The 23,398-nt window shown below is 38.8% G+C and overlaps 3 protein-coding genes and 1 non-coding gene across 4 annotated transcripts; all 4 read left to right on the forward strand.

The window, feature by feature from the left end:
* Nucleotides 1-164: 164 nt before the first annotated feature.
* aire (autoimmune regulator) lies at nt 165-5,427 on the forward strand. Its single transcript, XM_065954433.1, has 12 exons — nt 165-311; nt 542-773; nt 1,117-1,263; nt 1,790-1,900; nt 2,061-2,283; nt 2,598-2,627; nt 2,859-2,928; nt 3,118-3,258; nt 3,371-3,492; nt 4,173-4,245; nt 4,346-4,444; nt 4,807-5,427. Exons 1-12 carry the CDS (start codon nt 165-167, stop codon nt 4,888-4,890), a joined length of 1,479 nt encoding a protein of 492 aa, XP_065810505.1. The 3' UTR covers nt 4,891-5,427.
* A 359-nt stretch (nt 5,428-5,786) lies between these two features.
* On the forward strand, nt 5,787-5,858 carry trnag-ucc (transfer RNA glycine (anticodon UCC)). Its single transcript has one exon. It is a non-coding gene; the product is annotated as a tRNA-Gly (tRNA).
* Nucleotides 5,859-8,375: 2,517 nt separating this feature from the next.
* On the forward strand, nt 8,376-17,772 carry kncn (kinocilin). Its single transcript, XM_065953326.1, has 5 exons — nt 8,376-8,988; nt 10,778-10,846; nt 11,227-11,298; nt 14,174-14,267; nt 15,877-17,772. Exons 1-5 carry the CDS (start codon nt 8,841-8,843, stop codon nt 15,950-15,952), a joined length of 459 nt encoding a protein of 152 aa, XP_065809398.1. The 5' UTR covers nt 8,376-8,840; the 3' UTR covers nt 15,953-17,772.
* A 277-nt stretch (nt 17,773-18,049) lies between these two features.
* On the forward strand, nt 18,050-22,888 carry tmem275a (transmembrane protein 275a). The gene is made up of 2 exons (XM_020643697.3): nt 18,050-18,558; nt 19,526-22,888. The coding sequence occupies exon 2, from the start codon at nt 19,642-19,644 to the stop codon at nt 20,260-20,262; it is 621 nt and encodes a 206-aa protein (XP_020499353.1). The 5' UTR covers nt 18,050-18,558; nt 19,526-19,641; the 3' UTR covers nt 20,263-22,888.
* The last annotated feature ends 510 nt before the right edge of the window (nt 22,889-23,398 follow it).

The following is a 23,398-nucleotide window of genomic DNA, read 5'->3' on the forward strand; positions in this document are numbered from 1 at the left end:
GAGAAAGACGTGACAAGTCATATGACACACAAAGGAACAAACATGAAGCAATGCACCTGTACAACACTCACTTCCCTTACAAGGACACACCTCTTAAGTCCTCAAAACCTCAGGTATGAATGTTGGTCTGGTCCACTCTGGATTTCATTTACATACCCAGCATCATGTCCAGAGTGGAAGCTTTTGGGGACACAAACCTTCGCTCCCTGCTGAGGGAGTTACGAACCGATATTGCCATGGCAGTAGATGACGCTTTCCCTCTTGTCTTTGGTTTGGCTGACAGAAACATTATCACTGATCAACTACTTAAGGTAAGAAGAAGCCTCTGAACTAAGTGTTTGCTTTGGTGTTTCATTGGTAATGCCAGATATTTACTTTCTTTTCCATAACTCCTGATAAGCTTTTGTATTGAAATGTAGGACTTTTTTCATCCAACGATTCAAAAATGCACAAGCTATCAGAATCATTATTTTTAAGGTTTGTGTGATTGCACTGTTCCTCTTCTTCATGTTATCCTGAACTTAAAACTAGAACATAGTAGCAACATGTGGTTTTGTTTCGACAGCAGAGTTCAAAAAGCTCTTGGTGTTTTTTAAAGGAAACTTTGGAGAAGGAGGGCAGAGAGGGGATCCACAAGGCCATGTACTCGCTCCTGTCCTGGGTCCTGGAGCAGAGCAGATCCACCATCAAGGCTTTCTGGAGCAATTTGTCCAAAGACTACAATCTGGAAAGCTATACCAAGCTAAAGTCACTGCTAACAAATGTGCACCAGAGTATGTAGAGTTCCATTTTTGCCCAATTATTTATAGCATGTCTGTTCAACTGTAACAAAAAAACAGACATGTTATGTGGACTGTGTGACTGGAGTTGCGTATGTACACCATATAACCCTTAAACCTCTACCACATCATTTCTTGTTTAATTGATTTCCTATTCAAGTGGATCATATGTCGAGAAACACACTGAGCAATCAACATGGTACAGAAATCTACAAATTGACAAAGTTTTGTAGAATATGTCAGTATGAAGAATTAAGTTGATCCTCACTTCAACTCATGTTTTTATATTTTGAGTACATTTCCTGTTTTTATGTCTTTGCTGACATTGTGTTGACAGGACGGGTTGCTGCAGGTTTCAGTAGTGAGAAAAAATCCTCTGGAGGCCACAAAACAGCGAACATAAAGAAGAGGAGCCATACAGATGGAGGCGCAAAGGCACACAGTCAGCATCCACAGTACCATGCCAAGACAAGCAATGGAGCAGGTTATTTCCCATGTTACACCTCTTCTGAATATATCTTCCAAAAGATACAGTAGCCATTGCAACCCCCTTAAAGGGTATTTTTGAACTGGGGTTTAATGAGGTACTTGTCAATAGTAAATGTATTAGCCACAGCTAATGTTGGTCAGCTCAGCCTCTCTATATTGAGTAACCAGCAGGAGTGCAGGTATGGATGCTATGCAACAAATTGAAGCACAGCATCCTTTTTTTAAGAGGAAACAAGCTAAAACACGTCAGGTCAATGAACGCCATATTGGAAAAGCCCTGTACTTTTCTGTTAGCAAGCCCCTTTGTTTTAGCACAACTTGAGCACCCAACATTTGTAGGGCTAAGGGCTAGTGCTGATAATATGTTTTATGTTTTTTCAGGGGGTAAAGTGAGGTTATTCAGAGTGAAGAATGAAGCACCAGCCCCCCAGATAACATCTAAAAACAGTAATAAAAATAAATAATAATTTACAGATAATGTTTGAATACTGTGGACACAATGAACCTTTGTTTTTCCTCAGGTGCTTCAGTCCAAAGACCAGTTGCTCTATCTAGCTCCTCCTCAGGTGATCCACTAAGCAGCCATGAGGTTGGAGAGAAGACCCTCATCCAACAGGTGTTCGGCTCCAATGGTATAGCTTTGGATGAGTCTTTTTTATTTTCACAAATACCCATAAAACCATCTTCATATAAAGTGTTTGTGATTTAACAGGATCCTCCAGAAAACACATCAAGGTTGGAGGGGAGCCAGATGAGATAAATAAAGCTGCTAGGAACACATTTCACCACAAGGGGGAGACAAACTCAGTCACTGTAAAGAATCAGCTCAGTACCAGTCTGTCTGTCCTTTTGCATGTAAGCACCAGTATCTAACATGCTCTCTTTCTGAGCAGGTTCACTATAATGATGATGAGTGTGCAGTGTGTAAGGATGGAGGAGAGCTGATCTGCTGTGATGGATGTCCTCGAGCTTTTCACCTGACCTGCCTCCACCCTCCACTCACATCCATACCAAGGTGAAAAAAACGCGTTATGTTACTTAATGTTTATTTACTCAAGTTTAATTTAAATATAATTGTAACTTACTTGTGCTTTGCTTAGGTTTGCCAGTTTAATGTAACTTTATAGATTTTAAAAAATCTATTTCTAACTCCACTGCATTTAGTTAACATGTACTGTTATGATGCAATGCAGTACTTGAACTGCTGATCTGCCAAGTGGTATTCAAATGATCCTAAATTGTCTCCACATTTAAAAACTGCAACATTTAAATTCTCCAACATGTATTTGTTAGTAATAAAAACAAAATGAATATTCTGTCATATTACAGCACTGTCAAAAGAGTGACTCTGCATATTACGTGAGTTGGGATATTTTAAGTTAATTTCCTAAAATATCGCTACTAATACTTTTGTTCGTTTACTTAAGTAGGACTATGAATGCAGGATTTGTTTTGGATCAATTTAAGACTGTGATATGTTTACTTTTCAAATTTTTGACTACTTGGATAAAATTCACCGGTGTGTTTAAGGATGACGTAACTGTCTCTGTAAAGACATATTTAATGCCAAACCATGAATTAAATTTACAGTGGACCTTGGCAGTGCGAGTGGTGCTGTGGAAACAGAGTGAAAATAGAGAAAACACAGCAACCTCTGCAAGTAAGTATCTTAAGGAAGATTATTACAAAAGGTGCTTTGCTTAAAAAAATCAATAATGTATTTATATATTTGATGCTCTTACATAAAGACTCATAAAGCTAATTAAAACTTTTTTTCTGAGCAAATATCTGCAAATATCTTTGTCTTCACGTATGTTAGACTGATCAGTACAAAACTTTATACTCACAGCCACTCATTGCCCAGCCTCAGCAAACAAATACAAACTCCAGTACCTCTATGGTAGACATCTCCTTCTTCTCCTCGCTGTCATCCTCATCTCTCACCCCTATCACAGCTTCAATGAATGGATCCGGTGGAAGAAACCTCCAGGTGAGGATTCGGTGACTCCCTCTACCTGTTTACTGACAGATCTGCTTTTAGTTGTTTTGCAAAATTTCATGTCACTTCATCGTGCTAATATAAATATATAACGTTTATCCAGTGCTCAGGTGGAGAACTGATCAATATGAGGGAGGTGTGTGGTGTTTGTCACCTGGAAGGAGGAGACCTCACTCAATGCCTGCAGTGTTTGCAGCATTTCCATGTGCATTGCCACTTCTTCAAGTAAGACATCCACTCCTCTATACTTCTATCTCTGTATGATCTGCTGCAGACTCGTATTTTCTTCCACATAGCTGACAAATCTTAATCATGAGCTTCAGTGTGATCTATGCAGAAGAACTGCTTGTCAACAGGCAAGGCGTTCCTGAGGACTGATAAACGTTTAACTACAGTACATCAATGACTCAAAATGTGCAAATTTCGCAATGACAGTAGGAAACCTCCCTAAGCGGGCCCCATCTTACATCATTTAGTCATGGCCCCACTAAGTGTTGCATGAAAACCAAAGTTTGTCAATGAAAGAGATACTGGAAGAAATAATAGTGATTAATACGGGTTTGAGGGGCCCCCAGTTCATTTTTGCCAGGGCCCCAAAGGACTCCAGAATCACCGCTGTCTACCATTACTAATTGTACTATTTTGACCTACCTAAAGGCTATACCTACCTTATCTGCGTCTCTCGTTGCAGAGACAAACCAAAATATGAATAGGTAGACAGAACTTAAATTGAATACTTTTTAATACCTTTTTAGTAAAAACTCTGGTTCCATCTCACCTGAAATGGTCTGAAGTTCTTCCTCAACAATTGTCTTGAGTATTTGATGTCGATATTGATGGACTGAAACATTATATATAACAGAACAGTCCGACTCAATCTCAGTAAGTGTGCTTATATTTGTCAGAGGAAGATCCATCTGCTTGTCCTGCTCCGGGGTCTGGGGAGGCTCTGCAGGGACGGAGGCAGAAAGTCCACAGGTGTGCTTAAAAAGCCTTTTTGTTTACATAATAAATACACCTTCATTAAGTTAATATGATTGAGTTGAATCTGCTTAATCTCTCCTGTGACCATGTATAGCTCTCCCTAGTGGATCAAAGCACATACACTCCTGATAAGAGCTCCTGTGTTTCTGAACCCAACCTCCATAAAGATGAACTGGACTCCATTCTGGGAGACGTGAGTAGAGTTTTGGTTTTATGTAGGCATGATATGAATACAACCATTAACAGCTCAGAGATCAAGATGGTTCCAATGTGCTGTCAGGATGTGTAATATAAACCAAAGCCAGGAATCTCTCATACTCTTTTAGTTATTTCAAGATATTTTGACAAAAGAAGGCCTGGGGAGCATTGATAGCATCTTGGAAAGTGTAGAAAGTTATCCATAAATGTACTCCTAAAACATGATAACACTTTTTGTCTGCATGAGAATTTTGTTCAGATTTTTGCTGTGCCATAATTGTCAATGACATCACATATATTTAGCACATCAGGATTTAGCTTAATTGGCAACAAATGATCTGTTTTTTTGTTTCTCAGCAGGGCTCTATTGACGGCATCTATCAGTGGGCTTTCCACAACATTGCTCGGCCTCTTCCAGATTCTCAGGGTTGCTTCCAGTGACAAATGAATTCTGCGACCAAGTCTGATATATCTACCAGGCTGAAGTTAAACTGCAAAGAAGCAAAGAGGAATAATCAAACAGAGATTACAGAATACAGTGAAGAATATTTTTCTTATATTCTGCTGAACCTTTGGTGGATCTAGTTAAGATTGATTGAGTTTGCATTGGAAATTGTGGAATTTTATGTTGTGTTTTTTATGGGAAAACATTCCTTTGATTATTCTGATCATGTACAAAATAAAAGTTACATTATTAACATTGGCATTAACACTACAATCCACCATTATTGCACATAGAGCCGTGTTGATTTATGAGTGCATCTTTAAATCACGACCTGTTTGACATAATTTAGCATCGCCGAGTTTAATTTGTGTTCTAATGGCTTCATATTGTTTTTCATTCTGAGACGCAAATTTTCCGTAAAATGTGCTTCCAATATTTCCTTTACTTTGCAGGATTCGATCATGAATATTGCTTCCCATCAAACAAATTTACAGTATGTTACATTTTTGCTTCCTGACCACTGTCCTCACCAATAAAAAAAATCCCCCCTCTTTAACCTCTGGCCAATCAAATGAGACTTTCTCTCCACGTTTTACCCAATCGAAAATGAATGATAATCAACTCCCGCCCCCGCTGCCCTGCCCTGACCAATCAGACGGCTGTTGCTACCTCAGTACGAAGAAAGGAACCCGAGCAGTAGGCATTTTTCACAGCCGGTTGATTTGTCGAAGGCGAAGTCATCTGTATCACTTCTTGCTGTAAAGTTTTTTTTTACGTTTTCAGACCGAAACTTGTGGAGGGGACATGAAAAAGTCACAAACCTTGTAAGAGTGTATTATGGGATAGTAGTCGCTCTGACTAGATATTCACAGGCGCTTTGAGATTGCACAAGGCGTTGGTGGTATAGTGGTTAGCATAGCTGCCTTCCAAGCAGTTGACCCGGGTTCGATTCCCGGCCAACGCATACGTTTTTGTCTTCTTTATCGACAATTATGTATTTCGTTTAGGACAGCAACATGTATGCAAACATTTATAGAGGAAATTTGAACAAAAAAAAAGCGATTATGGAATAGACTACTTTTGTCCATACAAGATAAAATCACAAGGTAAACATAAAATAACAATGAAACAACATCGAAGATAAGAGAAGATAATCCTTTATTTATCCCACAACGGGGAAATTTACAGTGTTACAGCAGCAAAGATTGCAAACAAAAAGTGAACACAGTACAATTTAAATATAAAAAGAACAATTAAGAATGTACAAAAAAATAGATACTAAAAAATAGACTTAAAAAATAAAGAATAGCTCAGCTATTTGACAAAAGTGTAGTCCGTAATATTCAGTGTAACACAGACATGCACACAGTGCACATAAAGTGTAACATGTTATTGCACAAAGTGGTTTGATAAACATAATATAACATTAATATAACATTATTATTGCACAATGTCAGGGTAAATTGTCCGGTTGTGTGTGTGTGTTTATATCAACAATTTACGTTTTTCTGATTTATAATTGTAATTATTTTGTCTTTGAACACAACTAAAGATAATACATTGTAGTGTTTAAGCTCTAGGATGATAAATTAAAATTTTTGTAGATTTAATTTTTGTACAATGTCGTTTCATTTTAAAAACCTTATTAATGCATGTTTCATTGAGCACAAATATTAGGAGATAAGTGATGCTTGATTGTTAATTTTACAAAGATAATGCAGCATAAGGAATGTCATAAAGTTTGTTTTGAGAAGTAGAGGTGGGACAAAAAATCATGTAAAAATCGAGATTCTTATCCTCCACGATTATGAATCAATTCATAATTTCCCAAAATCTATTTTTTTGTCTCTCCATAGCACTACGCAGCTTCCATAGAGCAAGCTACCACGGCTAAACACGGTTAGCTCAGAGCTCACGAAATCCATCGCCTGTTTCATCTCAAAGGACCTGCGCCCCTACAGCGTGGTCGAAAATAAAGGATTTAGATTTATGATTAAGACAACGGAGCCGAAGTACGCTAGCCTAAGTCTGCCAATTTGAATTTATGCAATACCATTTTAGTAGTTATTGTTATTTTTAAAACCACTAACTGAGTGAGAATTGAGAAATACAAAATGTTTGGGCATGTTGAGCATTATAAATGTTACCTTTGGTCTTAACATTTGCCTTTGCGTGTTTCTATTATTGCAATCAGTATAAAACCTTTTCAAATAATGAAAATTGTATAATCTTACACTTTCATGCAATACCACACCACCTTTATTAGCTCACAGATGACTGGAGCACATCCTGAAGTATGTACTAATTTTAAAAAATCCAGAATCGTTTTGAATCGAAAATCGATTCTGAATCGAATCGTGACCCCAACAATCGGAACCGAATCGAATCGTGAGACACCCAAAGATTCCCAGCCCTAGTAAGAAGCATTAACTTCTTCTGGGTATATTCTAGCTTTCAATACATCTCCAAGACTCCTTTACAGGTCACACAGACCTCAGAGATGTTAGACAGATAAGTTACATAAACTTAAATTGTGGTTCATGCTTCATGTGCAATAACTGACTCAGCCTCTCAAACACATAGTTTAAGGTTATGGTGGATTATAGAAACCAACCATTAGGTGTGTTAATGAACGCATACTTAAATAAATACTGACATGCTTCATTAGAGCGTCACAAGCGCCAAAGACTATAACTCAGTATGGACTTAGCATGTCTCACACGCCCACATGCACACACAGTGACACACATACACCATATTAGCAACATTTATTAATTATTAATGCAGACATGTTGTTCTAGATAGAGTTTAGCCACTGAACAGGAAATGTGTCACTGTTTTCCCTCTACCCACTATAAGTTAATTTGTTATCCTATTTGCGAGTGTTTATCCTGCTTACCTTTTTTCCCCTCTGTTGCCATGGATATGGTATTCCTATGGCAACTGCAGGCCGTTATGGATGGCCTCGAGCCCCCACTGTAGAGGACTCTCTGAACCTTTCATTACCGACTCCCTTCAAGCTCACAGACAAATCACTCAGGTAGCACATATTCTGACTCTGTCTCTATAACAGTTTCTTTCCCCATGTTCTTTATGCCACTCTGCCCCTTTACTCATACTGCTGTGTCAGCTTTAAATCCTGGGCCCAGTTGTTCAAAGGTTTAATCTGGATACGAATGATCAGGATTTCAAAAATCCACTTTTAACACAGAAAACTCGATATGACCAACCTCAACAAGATACAGACTTTTAAGGATTATTTACAGAGCTTCGTAATTTGGATTACAAGTTGGACTACATACTCTGTCCACAGGGGGCATCAAAATCCACACAAAATGAAAGTTCCTTGCAGCTGCTTTAAATAAACATTTTATGTTTGATATTAACAGCTATTTGGTGAATTAGTTATTCTTGAGGTTCAATATGAAATATATTTACTGATTTAAATAATACAATGACCTTCTCATCAGACATTAAGGAAACATGTTGAAGTTCTGGCTTCTCTGTCAACAAAACAACCTCCAAGTTTAGATTCTGGTCTGGAATGGTCTGTTTTTGTTTTGCCCAGAGAAGCAGACAGCATCCCCACATGGACCCTTTGCCCTCAAAGTAATGCTCCAGGCATTCATTGTGTACCTAATACTTGAGACCAATGCAGGTAGGAAGAGGGTTGTGTTTAGATTTGTAGCACCAGTATCGCTGTCATATAAGAGTCAGTGCCCCGAGCTTTCTAATTTTCAAAAGCGATGGAAACCAGAGCAGCGTCTTTAAACATGCATGAGACGTCTAGAGAATGATGCTCTGCTAGAGAAAGTGTTTCTGTGTCAGGGAGAGTGAAAGAAAAGGGAAGGCCCAGGCTTGTGCTGCTGATGGTAAAAGTTACCAGTGGCAGCAGTAAGCTGTTAGTGTGTGTGTGTAGGACAGGTGGGGGGCCTCCACCTGCTGAATGAACCCTGTCAGTGTTGGGGAGTACCACGGGCTGCGGGTGGGCTCTGCCCTGCTCAGCATTGTGGCAGGCTGCATCATCATTGGGGTGTCCAGGGAGTGTGATGCTGATGCCGTAGGAGGGATCTTCCTTGGAGCGGGGGGCCTTGGTGAGTGGGTTTGTGTGTGTAAAATCCAAGTAGTTAGAAGTAGTTTGCTGAGCCTTTCAGCAAATATATATTTGTGGATAAAGCATGATGATGTATTTAGTTATCCAGACGCTTAGCCCTGCTAGAAAACTTCAACATATCTCCTTATCAAATGATAAGAGCTTTTAGGTGGGATTAGACCTTTTGGTATATTTTGTGAGGCAAAGTTAAGTACGATGGATTTTCAGTGGTTGTTGATGACCGAGAGCTTCAATACAACTAATGAAACATCAAGTTGAAGTTCTCTTTCTAGAGTTTTATAACTCGATAAATAAATAAACCCAAACTCAAAGTTACAATGTAGAATCACCATAAGAAAAAATAAATGTATAATTGTCCAATCATATGAAATGTACAACAAAGAAACAGTGATTATTTTTTTAATTTCCATAGTTAGTCACTTTTGTCTCAGCTAAGGTTGCGGTAGAAGAGAGGGTTTCAACTGGAGCAATGTTTTACACGTTTGGGTATATTAAAATCAGAGGAAAAAGTACATGTGAAAAAAGATTATTATTTTTTTAATTATCATTTTCTCAGACACAGTGGTAGTATCTGCTCCCAAACATTTAGAAAGTAACTCTTATGTCACAAACAAAAGGGTCATCTTTGCATCATGCTAATGTCTTGAACTGGAACAAACCTAGGAGTAATAGTTTAAGGAGGAATTCATCAAAACAATGATCTAATGATCTGTGGCTTTTGACATTTTCCACTCACTGGTCTTAAAAAAAACCACACCAGTTGACCATTCGATCTGATGGTGTAACTGGAACTGTCTGGACTGTTTCCTTGTAGAGAGAGAGACACGGCGAGGAAGGGTTTCTGATCCAAGGAAGACAACATCAGCATGCATTGTTAATGTGAAATGTGCTCTCACTGATAATTATATCAGTTCTCAATTATTAATTTGTGTCTTTAAGACATTGGCAAATCACAACTGTGCACAGCAGCTTTACAGAGACATTCACTGCGGCAACACTAAGAAGGCGATAGTGATGTTTTTAGTTTATTTACCTCAATGCCTCCTCCAACACATAAGATGACTAATGAGCATGAGCAGAGCGCTCTCTGCAGATTCCTTTCACTCCTTCTACACTTTCATGACATTTGAAGCACATACATGCATCACTGCCACCCTAAGGAGCTGCCATACTTTCATGCCAGCTCTCCGGGCTTGTAAGGGAAATCAATAACTGTTGAATTGGAGCGCAGTGCCACAGAGAGCCACCAGAGCCCCATTGTTCAGATATTATTTTATTCGTCGCACAGTGTCTGGTACACTAAAAATAATTTGCAGACTATTTCATCTAACATTCTCACTGTTGGTGTTGATATGAACACAAGCACAAAGAGGTTCTACCTTCTGCTGGGGCTTGCAGGCAAGCTTTTTAATTTAAAAGTTTTTATTACAAACACTAGAGATGAAATTATCACATTTGCTAAATGTTTCAATAAGACAGTGATTAGATTTAAATGTTTTTATACCACATAACAAATGAATATTCTCTTCTAATGTCGTTTTTTTCTACTTTCTACTTTCCTCAATACTTCACTCCTGGTTTTGTTGCAGTTTTGTCATTTTAAATTTGGATTGCAAAACTTAATATGACTTTTTATCATCATGTTTGAACCCAAAATTGTGATCAAACATGATAGTTTTGTTTGTTAGAACTTGTAGTTTAGGATACTAAAATAAAGCACTCTTTTTTAAATTCATGGATCATTAATGAATTGTGCTTTCTGCTTCCAGGACTACTCATATCGATTTACCCGTTCATAAAAGCCTGGCTGAACATCAACCATATTCTTCCGTCTTTTGGTAAGCAGTGCGAGGTTCAGGGTCTGATTATGATGTCCATTGCCGGGAAAAAAACACTTTGTTGAGCCAAATGTGAAGTTGAACAGGGAGTCGACTTCACAGTCTTGAAATATTGTGGTATTTCTTCATGTTATGTGATTTGCCATTTTGTTTAAAAATTTTACAGAAAACTTTTTGAACTCGATTTAAATTGCCCAATCTGCCAGAAATGTCCCATTCTGTTTTTCTTTTTAAACCTGCTCTTTTGTAAAGTGTCCTGACTTAACATCTGTGATGAAATGGTGCTTGAAATAAAGATTGATTGATTGAAAACTATACACTACAATGAAGCTCAAAATTGAGGACATTATTTTGACATAAAAAATGTCTTACCTTCCCAGGAAACTTCAGAGTGCACCCCACACCTGCCAATCCCCCTCTTGATCAACCTGTAGAGACACTAAGAAGAGAGGGTGAGTGGATTCTCAATAGGCAGCCACGCATGAGTGGACAGCATCAACCATGATAATTACGTTTCATATGGGGAAGATGTATGATGTGAAGAAATCCATCTTATATCGCTCTCTTTTTGCCGATTGTTGTTAAGTGGTAGAGTGGGCCGTTTCTCAATAACAATGTTTGTTAGCAGCTCCAGCGGTCAACATGTCAAAGCTTCTTTAGACAAGACACTGAACCCCTAAATTGCTCCTGATTGCATTGGTGAAGGTATTTTGTTTGAGCCTTTACATAACATAAACAAGTTGAAGGAAACGTGATCCCATACCGTATGAACACAAGCTGAGAACAATAATAATAGTAATAATAATAATAATAATAACTTTATTTATATAGCACCTTTAAAAACACAGGTTTACAAAGTGCTTTGACAAGCAGCAAAAACAAGAACAAAGCAAACTAAACCAAACAGAAGAACATAAACAACAGCAAGAACATAACAAATGCAAAATACTAAAAATAATTAAATGCAATTTAACAGAAAAGAACCCATATTGCATGATACCCAACAGACATATATAACCCGACCATCACAAGAACCATCATAAAAACCCAGGCAAAACAAGAACCCAACAACAAGAGCTGAGACCAAGCGGACCAAAGATTTAAAAAGATGTAAGAAACTAAAAGAGCTAAAAGCTAATAAAAAGATAACATCAATAATAAGGTAAGAGCAGTAAAATAAATAGAAACAAGTGAATAAATTATCAAAAAATAAAAATAATATTATTAATAATAATAATAATAATAATAATAATAATAAAAAGTATAAAACATAAATAGACTAAGTAAGATAAAAAATGACCAAGTCAAAACATAAGAGGAGTTAAGATAAGAGCATGAATACAAGATAAGAGCATAAATAAAAGGACAGTAAGAAGTAAAAGAAGATAAAAATAGTAAAACCAGTAAGAAAAGACATTAAGAAGACGACATCACTAAAAGCAAGTCTGTAAAAGTACGTTTTAAGAAAGGATTTAAAAGAATTGAGAGAATCTGCAAGTCTTATCTCCTCAGGGAGGTCGTTCCAAAGTCGAGGGGCCCTGACGGAAAAGGCCCGGTCACCTTTAGTTTTAAGTCTCGACTTTGGAACGACCAGGAGGCCCCTACCTGAGGATCTAAGACTGCGGGCTGGCTCATATGGTGTCAGTAGCTCTGTTATATAGCTTGGAGCCAGCCCTGTCCGTGCTTTAAAAGTAACGAGTAAAATCTTAAAATCAATTCTAAAACTTACAGGAAGCCAGTGTAATGAAGCTAAAATTGGAGTGATGTGATGTCGTCTGTTACAACCAGTAAGAAGCCTAGCTGCTCCATTTTGGACTAGCTGGAGGCGAGACAGTGACTTATTTGTGATTCCGGAAAAGATGGCGTTACAGTAGTCAAGTCGGGAGAAATTGAGGGCGTGGATGATCTTTTCAAGGTCTGGTTGGATTAGTATTGTTTTAATTTTGGAGATGGTGCGTAGATGGAAGAAGCATGATCGGACAACTGTTTTCATATGGGATTCAAAGGTGAGATTGCAATCAAATGTTATTCCCAGATTTCTGGCGGTGGGTTGGACTTTGGCGAATAAGGGACCGAGGCTGCTCTTTGAAATATGAGTGGAGTTTGGCGGGTTGAATAATATGATTTCAGATTTAGAATTGTTCAGTTGGAGAAAGTTTTGTGCCATCCAGCAGTTGATATCGTTTAGACAGTTTCTGACAGCAGCTAGGCTCCTAGTACCCTCAGGTCTCAAAGGAAGGTATATCTGTGTGTTGTCTGCGTAGCAGTGAAAGGAGACTTTGTGGCGTTCAATTATTTGGCCAAAAGGCAGCATATAAATGGAGAATAAAATGGGACCTAAAACCGAACCTTGCGGTACACCACAGGTAATGTTAGAGGTAGAGGACGAGTAGTTACCGATGGTGACCGCAAAGGTTCTTTCTAAAAGATAAGAGTAAAAACAAGTGCAGTATCCTTTAAACCCATTTTTTGAGACGATCAATTAAAATTGTGTGATCAACAGTATCAAAAGCTGCGCTAAGATCTAAAATAATTAAAATTGTGCCCTCCCCTCTATCTGCTGCTCACAGAAGGTCATTGGTTACCTTGAGGAGGGTCGTCTCTGTGCTGTGACAAGCTCTAAAACGGGTTTGGAATTTCTCAAAGAGGTTATTTTCAGTCATAAAAGATAAAAGTTGTGTTGAAACCACCTTTTCTAAAACTTTTGATAAAAATGGAAGTTTTGAGATTGGTCTAAAATTGTTAAAATCAGTGGTCAGTGGTTGGACCACAGCATGTTTAAAAGCAGAGGGGACTACACCTTCCACCAAGGAACTATTAATAATGGATAAAATACTGGGTCCAACTGTGTGAAAAACCTCTTTGAGAAACGTTGTGGGAATAAAATCAAGGCTGCACGTGGCTGATTTCATGTGGGTTAAAATTTCAGATAAAAAGGTCAAGGACACCGGTTCAAAACTGCTAAAATAACTATATATAATAAGCCCGAGGGAGTTTGAATTCAATCCTTTTTTTGAAAGGCATTACTTGATGCATTTACTGTAGTTAGGATGTGATCTGCTATATTATTATGTTTAAATGTTGCATATTGCACCTTTAATATTGATAGCCACTCTACCTTAATGCTTATTTTGATGCTGCAGCTGCTTAAACAGGCATGCATTGAAGACAGATAATCCTGTAAATACAGGTGAATAAATGATAGACCAAACAATAATATGTGTGCAAATCCCAATAGTAGTATAAAGCTCTCAGATATGCAGAGATGAATGAAACATTTGTCTTGAATGTTGAAGTTGTTTATCTGTTCTCCTGTTTTCTTTGCAGGAACTCAGAGTCAGCTAAACCTGGAACGTTCTAAGAGCCGAATGGGAACCTTTGTGGAGGGTGGCCCGATGGCTGAGACCAATGCAGAGGAGGGGTATGAGACCAAAATTTTATTCTGTGAATTATGCTCTTTATAATATCTTTAAAAAATATTATAAAATCTTTGGAATAAACCAAAAAGTCAGAGGCTGAATGATGATAGGTTTTTCCCCATTAGGACACCCCCTCACCATAAAGATCACAGTTTTTTTTCTAAGTTGAGGTGCTATTTATTCTCTAAATTTTAGAATACTTAATATTAAGAGGAAAACATAGTCGATCATCATCTATGACTGGCAAAGGAGTCCGGCCATTCCTCCCAATCAGCCCCCGCCTGTTGCTCCATCATTGCCCACGTGGACGTTGAAGTCCAACAGTTCAGCTAAAGACTGCTCAGGAGGAACCCCTTCCAGGACCTCACCCAGAGACTACAAGAAGGCTGTTTACTCCGAACTGCTGTTAGTTGCAAATACACCCACAACAGTAAGCGGCGCTCAACCGGGGGCATGTGAGTGTCCCGACACCTGCCCGACGCCTCTCAGCCTGGGCAAGTTCAGAATAGGAGAGAATCCCGCCCCTTTCCAGGTGTTTGGTTACAAACTGGCTCCTTCCCCGCCATTGAGGTTCTACACCCCCCCACCCCCCACCCCCACCCGTTTCTCTCAGTGATAGAAAAGAATAATTTGTTTGTTCACTATGTTAACCATTAACTTCCACTGCCCCTGAAGAGTTTTAAGCAATGCCTCTAAGTGTACCAGGAGCACAGTTAGATGTAGTGTGATAGGAAAATTATCTTTTTTTCTTTAAATAATGCCAGTGACCAAGTAGTTCTAATTTCAGGGAGATATACATTATAGTGCTAATAAGAGTTTCTGGAAGGTTTCAAAAGTGACAAACAATGAAGTCTATTCTATACTATTTTGTTTTAATTAAATCTATGTCAGATAGACACAAGTAATGCAGGAATTTATTTAAATATATCATAGATTCTATTATAGATTCACAGATTAATTAACTCTAACTACAAAGATGTTAAGCAACACATTTTCTGGTCCATAAAGCTTTGTGTTAAACTGGATTTCCTTCATTAAGTGGACCAATCAGTTTTACTTCCTATAGACCTAATCTTCAGTGCAGCAATGCTTTCATTTCATCACTAAAGGTTATAATGCTTCTCTGCCAGACAGAAGCAGAGTTTGGTTTCAAACAGTGCAATGATTTTACCAAAAATTAGATGACATCACACTGCGTTATTTTGGGGTTTGAGGAAGTTACTGCAGGACTAACATTTGGGGATTGATCATTGAAAACACTTTCTACTCTTTATGACACCAAGAATATTTAAATATTTCTTAAAAAAGAACAAAAACTCACAATAAGAGCATTTTAACAAACCTATGATTTCTATCTTTTGAAGAAAATGCTAATTTAAAAGCCAAAGTCTGACTTCTGGTTTCTTTCATCTAAGTTTATTTAATTGCATCACACGTGTGATGTGTGTTAAAACTTTTATTCAGTTGGCGATGACTTGGGGAAATAAAGTGTCAAAAACCAGGGGAACACATGGTAAACAGAAGCCTGAAGACAAATAATTGTTTTTTTTTATCAGATAGACACAATACAAAATGAATTGGATGTGTGAGTCATGCTGTGTTGTGTTGCAGGACTTCTTCAGACATGCCTGATGTCTTATCAAGACGGAAACTAAAGCAGACACTTTCTGATCAAGACCTGCCATGATGTCATCACATGACCTGACTGATATTCTTCCAATTTTCTTCATAATATTGTTCTCATGTGTTTCAATAAATATCTCTGAACATTACATTGTGACTGTAGATGAAGAATGTCCTTATTTCCAAGCACCAAGTGAAGCAAATTAAGCCAGTAGTGCCGCTTATGTGCAGCTCATCTCATTTCTGCACAATGTTCTCAGTCGGCAATTAGGAAATCATTACGGCCATTATGTGATGAAGGGAATCATACTTGGTTCAGCTCAGGTTCCCCTGCCTGTGTTTTTCATTTGCAAAACAAGTTGGAATGCATGAGTACAGCTAGACGGACACATACCGAAAAATAGCCACATCCATGACCTGCATTGAACTGCACCCCACAGTGAAACATAATACATTGATATTCAGGACAACACAGGCAGAATAGCTATTGCATGGAAATAATGCTGGGCTCTGACAAAAAGTGTGGTGTGCTGAGAGGTAGAATAATGCTGCCAACAGGAGTCTGCAGCACCTTGATGGCAACCAGCAGTTTGATTGTCAAGCCCCAATTCACAATTTCCCTTCTCAATCATTCAAAAGTACACATCTACCACAATAGCAAAAGTCATTGTCAATTTAAATTGCTAATACATCTCAATGTAAGCAGGAAGTCATTAACAAAGAAACAGCTGTAAACAAACACATTTACTTATTTATATATACGTAATGTATTTATCCAGGAAAACCTAATTGAGATTAAGAATCTCATTTACAAGATTGTGTTGGTCAAGACAGGCATCAGCAAAATTACAACAAGTTACAGACATAAAACACAGAGCAATTACAGACACAGATCAGCATATCTTGAGTCACAGACTAGAAAATTCATTATTCAAAGCATCTACAACCTGACTCATCTTCCTCCAACACCTTCAATCTACTTTGAAAAAGATTTAAAGAGACCAGCTCCCCCAAACACAGATCACTTGGGGTACTGCAACCCAGTCACAAAAATACGTTTTGTGACTGGGTTGCCGAGCGAAGACTGGCTTCCAGCACTTTTCACATGAATGACAAGTATTAGGGAAGCAAATTAAATATAGCTTTTACTTTGAGTTTGAAAACATCATGAGTTTAGTTTTATCTGGATTCAAAATCAATTTTAAGTCCTGAAGAGTGTCCTGACAGAGATCCGGATGCTGTGTAGGAGTGGAGCAATAAATGACAGTATCATCCACATATAAATGCAAATTTGAATTGGTAACAATTTGACTGATAATGTTAATATAAAGTGTGAGTAAAAATGGCCCCAAGACTGAGCCTTGTGGCACATCCTTACTTTAAGCAGTAATGCCTTTAGCCTGCACACATTGTGATCTGTTTGATAAATAATTTACAAACCATCATACTAATTGTTCAGACAGTCCAATAGTGTGCAGTCTATCTTTCGAAATGGCATAGTCAACACTACAGAAGGTTACTGACAAGTAGATAAGAAGAGCAGCAGTGTTCCTTATTATCCTACTTTTAAAGCTGCTATGGTTATACTGGGTTTAAGAATATAAGTCCGATAAGATATTATTTGTTCATAAAAACTCTTTAAGTCGTCACTCACAAGACATTCCAGAGTCTTAGCCAAGACAGAAAGTTTTGAAATTGGCCTATAGTTGTTTAAAAGTCTAGGGTCTCCTCCTTTTACCAGGGGGAGAAAAAAGTCAGATTTCCAAACGAGGAATTTTGTTGCGGACCAGAAAAAAATATAATTAAAAGGTGATGCAATAAAATCAGCAGCTAACTCAAAAGACGCTAAAATTGTATGTACGTGGATTCGAGATAAGGGATTCAGTCTTATGTTCCTGTGTCAATGCTATCCCATACGTTTGGCCCTACATTAACTCGATTTAGGTTATTGTGTGATTGGATTTAGATATGTAACATTATTTCTTATCAGTTTGTAATGGAAAATTTTAATTTGGTTGTTCTTCAACAAAAACAGCAACAAGTGAATAAAGATCTACAGGCGATTCGCAACACACACACACACACACACACACACACACACACACACACACACACACACACACACACAAACACATACGCACATTAGGTTGCACCTGTGGTTGCACACTGAGTCGAATCCTGAGGTTTACAGAGGGCAGACGGTCTGCTTCACATGAAATAGAATATTTCGATATGAAACATTGAATGCTTTACAGCAAGTGCCGGAAAGATGTCTTGCGCACATTGACGTTTTCCCTCCATTTTTGTTGCGGGATGACCTCTCAGGTGCTGCGTGCGTCTCAGTCCACATCAGGACTGGAGCAGCTCGCGATGATTGCGTTTGCATGTCCGATGAAATGCCACCCCTAAGTGGTCTCTCCTCTCTTCCTCGGATTCGCTTTTCCTCGGCAGGTCGCGCCGCCTTGCTTTGTGTTGCCTCTCATTGAATGGCTGGCATGACTTGTGCCCCCGGTACCGTGAAGATACGAAAGCAGGAGGAAAACCGCTCGTTTGGCGTTCACTCGTCCTCTCACCCTGTCAGTACATTCAAACGCCGTCATTAGACTGTCAATCTCTGAAAATATCTACAGATGAAACAATGGGAAGATCTCCTGGGTATCGACATACAGGGTAAGACCCTTTTTTCTGCGGGTTAATTTTACTGGAATGCAACAAATTGGAGCAGTAAGCGTGTGAATGTGATCTTAGCAAAGCGTATAGTTCACACTTCAGCACACTGTTTCTACTTTATACAGGGTGATTCAGCTGCTGATTTAAACATTTCTTACAGAAATTGTCATTTTCACATATCTCCTGTCTGCATCTGCACTGTGCATTCTGGAATAAATGAGCTGGTTTTGTTGTAACTCAGCACTGAAAAGCTTCTCCATCAGTGGCCTCGGTGGTAGAATGAAGCAGCTTCTTTGCCTTTGCACAAATCTTTGGTAACAGAAACAAAAAATAAATAGTTACATAAACAACAATCTTTAATTATTAATTGACCCCCAGAGCTTTTTTTTAAAGCTCAAGCATGAGTCAAAGGTTGCATAAATCTTATTAAAATTGATACTCAGGTATCCTGTCACTAAAGAATAATTAGATTATTATAAGTGTCCTAAGAACTACAATGCCACACAACTGTTGATGTGTTGTTTTCTGTCAAGTTTGAGCAGAAACAGCAATATTAGATTTGATTTATACATTGTATTTCATTGTTGGACCACTCTTTAATGTTTGAGGGACACCGTTATTGCTTTACTCATATGCAACAGTTGTATAGTAAGAGCCAGAACCCAACTTTAACACACCGCTCACATACGCTCTACATACAACATACAGATACACCCAGTGTGTATTCTACAACCTTTACACGCCCTCTCCTCATATTTGTAATCTACAGAAGTAGCCGTACATAGTGATGAATGTCCACAGCTCAATGATGGATTACACAGGCCCTCTCAGGCGGGACACTTCACTTTACCTACAATGCTAGATGTCCAGTGATACAAGTGCACTGCCGAGCAAGAGCAGAGTAATGTGTGCTGTTAATGTGTGTATGTCAAAAACTCTCACGGCTGCCATTTATTCTCATTTTCAGATGTTTCCTGTTTGTGAATTTATTTAATCGTTGACATGGGGAAGAGTTTGACTGAGTCACGGGGAGATTTGATCGCATTGTGAAAGAGAGAGAGATAGTCTCTGGAGGGCGAAGACATGGTCATCACTGATAGAAGCACCCCTGTACCTAAAAAGGAGCCCCAGAAGAAGACCAGAGGAAAGACCCGCCCTCATGGCCTGCCCTCTCCAGCCCTCTGCTGTGCCTGTGGCCTCTGCATCATGCTGGCCGGACTCAACATCACCCTGGTGGGGGCGTTCGCCTTCAGCACCCTTGTGCCTTCTGCCAACCCCCCTATTATCATTGGACCCATCCTGCTGCTGGTGGCCTTCTCCTTTTTTGGAGCATGTTGTGTTTGCAGTCGCCTCCCCCCACCCCACAACTCACGGAGGTCTAAGGTGGGAGGCCGGGGCACAGGGCTGATGGGAAGAGGTGGACTGGCAGGAGGGGCGGCATTTGAAATAGAAACCAGCGAGCACACGCTGCAGGACACCACAGCTGTGCAGCTCAGCCCCACCTCTTCCCCTGGATCCTCGCAGGCGTCTAGTCCAGAAAAAGAGGCTCCAGATGAGGCCCTACCAGGACCCTGCAAGCTGTTCACCATGGAGACCAACGGCCCTTCTTCTTCTGTTTCTGCTACTGCAGTTTACTCGACCTCGCTGGCAGCAGGAGGAGGGGAGGTGAGGCTTAACCTGCCACGCGAAGAAGTGGTCACTTAGCATTACACAGACTCTTCCAAGGCCCGAGCACTAACAGTGTGCATATTCTTCTGGATCGAGAGCTTGCTAAGTTTGATTGTGTCCTCTAGTTTTTGTAGTGCCATATATCCGGTTGTGAAAATGTCTGCTTTTATTTCCCTGTCGTGCAGCCAACTGGTTATTAGCATGCAATGTTTATGAAACATCCAAGTATTTGTGGATCATAGGTTTTGGAATTCAAATTCCTACCTCTCTCGTGCTGTTCTCCTCCGAGTCTTTGTTTTTAACTTAGGGCATTACGGACAGAACTCGTGTACAGAAACGTTTATATTTCACTGTCTCTCCAGTTTGTGGAAACCTCAACTGTCAGCAGTGATCTCAAGAGGGCTCGTCCGAAACTAATTATTGTTGATTTGTTCCTAGAACTCAAAGATGGATGTAAAAGGTCAACAGTGAAAACCTGAGTTGAGCGGTACAGTTATGTTTTTAGTGATATTTGGATTTTGTGTGACATGCACCGTGCTGAACTTGTTTTGGGGGCTTAAATATCACAGGTCACAGGGGTCCCAAAGCAAATTTTCTTCACCTGAGATTACCTTTTTGGCATTTACAGTTTTTTGCACCAGTGATTACACAAGTATTAGTAGACTAGACAGCTATTAGATTGAAAATGAACAGTCTTGTTCAAAGTGCAGTGTTACCATAAATGTTACTGTGTACAATGTTTGAGGGAGCGTTATTTCTGTATTTTAACACATTTTGTCATCACACAAACATTTAACACAGTTTCTTTATGAAGTTTCTTACCAAATTCTTGACAAGGTATTTTAAAAGTTTGTCCCAACTCAAACCACGTTTTTTTATTTTACTTTGGCACCAAACAAATCTGCCAGCTCATGATTTTGTTGCTTTGGCAGTTGCATGCAGGGGCGCTGCTTTCCAACAGGCAAGGCAGGAAACTGCTTGGGGCCCCAGGCCAGTAAGGGGCCCCCGAGGTCTGTCAAACTTCAGAACCCAGCAGTGGCTTAAAATGTGCACATTTTTCAATGACATTACGAAACCTCCCCAAGAGGGCCCCATATGACAGCAGTCAATCTCATTGCTCTGCTTAGCATTGCATGCATTAGCCCTGTGAAAACCTAAGTTAGTCAAAGTCACAGAAGAAAATTTAAATGAGTTATCCATCTGGGAGTTCAAAAAAGAGGATGACAATCATTACTTAAGTTTCTGACACACCAAAAGGGACAGAAAAGTGCCCCCTCCAAATGCTCATAATAGTTACTATTATTTATAACATACAGGTGATGAACGCTGGTTGGAGGGCCCCCTGTACGTTTTTGCTTTGGGCCCCAACAGACTCTAGAATTAGCACTGGTTGCATGTGGTGATGGCTACTACAATGTGAAAAAAGACTGGATTTGCTACCACATCAAAACTAAAGAAACTTGATTGTAGTTTATTAAATGTACAAATGGTTGGAGTTACTAATGCTTAAAAGCTGTTTCTGGTTGATAAAAAGCCATATTAACTGGATGTTGGAACTAGCTTCCTAGCCTAGCAGCTTGGTGCCATGAATATTTTGATGCTGTTTCTCCGTAGTGTCCTGATTCACTTTGGTCCGAGCTTCTAAATGAAGCCCATTGGAAACTGAGAATGGACAGAAGGGTTTCAGAGGTTCCCAATGAATGTCAGGCTAAGTTTTGGGGTCATGTTCATCTGGATATTATCAGAAATTCATACAAACTGTAATGCAGTGTAGGTCCAGATAGACTATAGGGACTTACTTCACTGCTTCACTATCATCAAGAATTTCAATTTACGTATGAGAGAGAATGTTTTACAAATTTTAACTTCTGAATTCTCGTTAAAGTGTTTTATGACAAACTTTATGTTCAGCCGAGATGAATCTACACTAGACATAGTATACACAATATGGAAAAGCCAAGAAATGCGACAGAGTTTAGATATTCAGATTGCATAAAACTACCTGTTCCCCATCACTGTGATGTCACTCTATCAGTCATGAACTTGACTGGTCAACGGACATAATCAAACCCAGATTTCCTTTGGAAGGAAAAATGCCTTAGACTGAGATATCAGGATCAAACTAATGAGGGCTATAATTAAAGTGCACAACTGCATTTTTCTTCAGAAAGCATTTGTTTGGCTCTGGATTTCTACTCCATTTGTCAGGAAAACATGACCAAGTTTCTGTTTTTTTTTATGTAACAAATGCATGCAGATGGTTTAAATGTTCAATCTCAGAAACTATTATGGACTTGCGTTGAAGGTGAACACCTGCATACACCGCCCAGTGACCAGATCATTATATAGTACATACTTGTGTTATGTGTGACTCAGCTCCTCAAAGGGACCAGATTCCATGTTGAAGCTCTCTCATGCCAAAGAGAGAGAAAGCTGAGTTATTTTATTTGCATGTTCAGAATCATGGAAATGCAAAACATCCTGTTGTGAAGTGTAGTTGATATCTGTGTATTTTGATTTGGTGTAGCACTTATTCAAAAGAAATCTAGAAAATATAACGATCAAATATTTTTGTGAAGATTATAATTTGTTTATTTTGAAAGTAACCAAAATGTGAATCCTTCAGAAGACATGAATAAAAAAAAATGCTCCTTCACTAGAACATGATGTTGCTCATTATTTATGTGTGCCATGACACAATGTTCTTGTTACATTTCATTTTGTGTCATCATGAAGTTAGATGAATCCAAATGTCCCATTAGATAGATTGGTTATATAAGAACATTTGTATAGTTCAGTGTGATCTTGCAGGATTTCAGTCGTTTATAGGGTCCCGTAAGTCTTATTTTTTTCAAAGGGGGAGACTAACATACTCTTTTATAGCAGTTTGCTGGGGAAACAACAAAACATAAATGTTTGTGAAAGCAGTGTTTACCTTTATTGAACATTTCCACACTAAACAATCAAGAACTCCTCCAGTGTCGTATCCATGAATGCAACCAATGCTTATTTTCATTATGGATTATAATGCTGATGTAAAAAGCTGCACCACATCTTCACATGTGAGAGCCTGGAATGAGAAATCTTTTGCCTTCTTACTTGAAAATTATTTTTATTATTATTATTTTCCAAAAATGCCCTTTTCTCTTTAAAATCTTATGAAATAATGGTT

The sequence above is a fragment of the Labrus bergylta genome, chromosome 4 (assembly GCF_963930695.1).
Source record: "Labrus bergylta chromosome 4, fLabBer1.1, whole genome shotgun sequence".
In the NCBI taxonomy this organism is placed as follows: Eukaryota; Metazoa; Chordata; class Actinopteri; order Labriformes; family Labridae; genus Labrus; species Labrus bergylta.

Coding starts and splice junctions, on each gene's coding strand:
- aire (XM_065954433.1), top strand. CDS start 165: ATGTCCAGAGTGGAAGCTTTTGGGGACACAAACCTTCGCTCCCTGCTG. Junction 312..541: donor TCACTGATCAACTACTTAAG/GTAAGAAGAAGC, acceptor AGAACATAGTAG/CAACATGTGGTTTTGTTTCG. Junction 4,246..4,345: donor CGGAGGCAGAAAGTCCACAG/GTGTGCTTAAAA, acceptor GACCATGTATAG/CTCTCCCTAGTGGATCAAAG.
- kncn (XM_065953326.1), top strand. CDS start 8,841: ATGAACCCTGTCAGTGTTGGGGAGTACCACGGGCTGCGGGTGGGCTCT. Junction 10,847..11,226: donor CCATATTCTTCCGTCTTTTG/GTAAGCAGTGCG, acceptor TTACCTTCCCAG/GAAACTTCAGAGTGCACCCC. Junction 14,268..15,876: donor GAGACCAATGCAGAGGAGGG/GTATGAGACCAA, acceptor GTTGTGTTGCAG/GACTTCTTCAGACATGCCTG.
- tmem275a (XM_020643697.3), top strand. CDS start 19,642: ATGGTCATCACTGATAGAAGCACCCCTGTACCTAAAAAGGAGCCCCAG.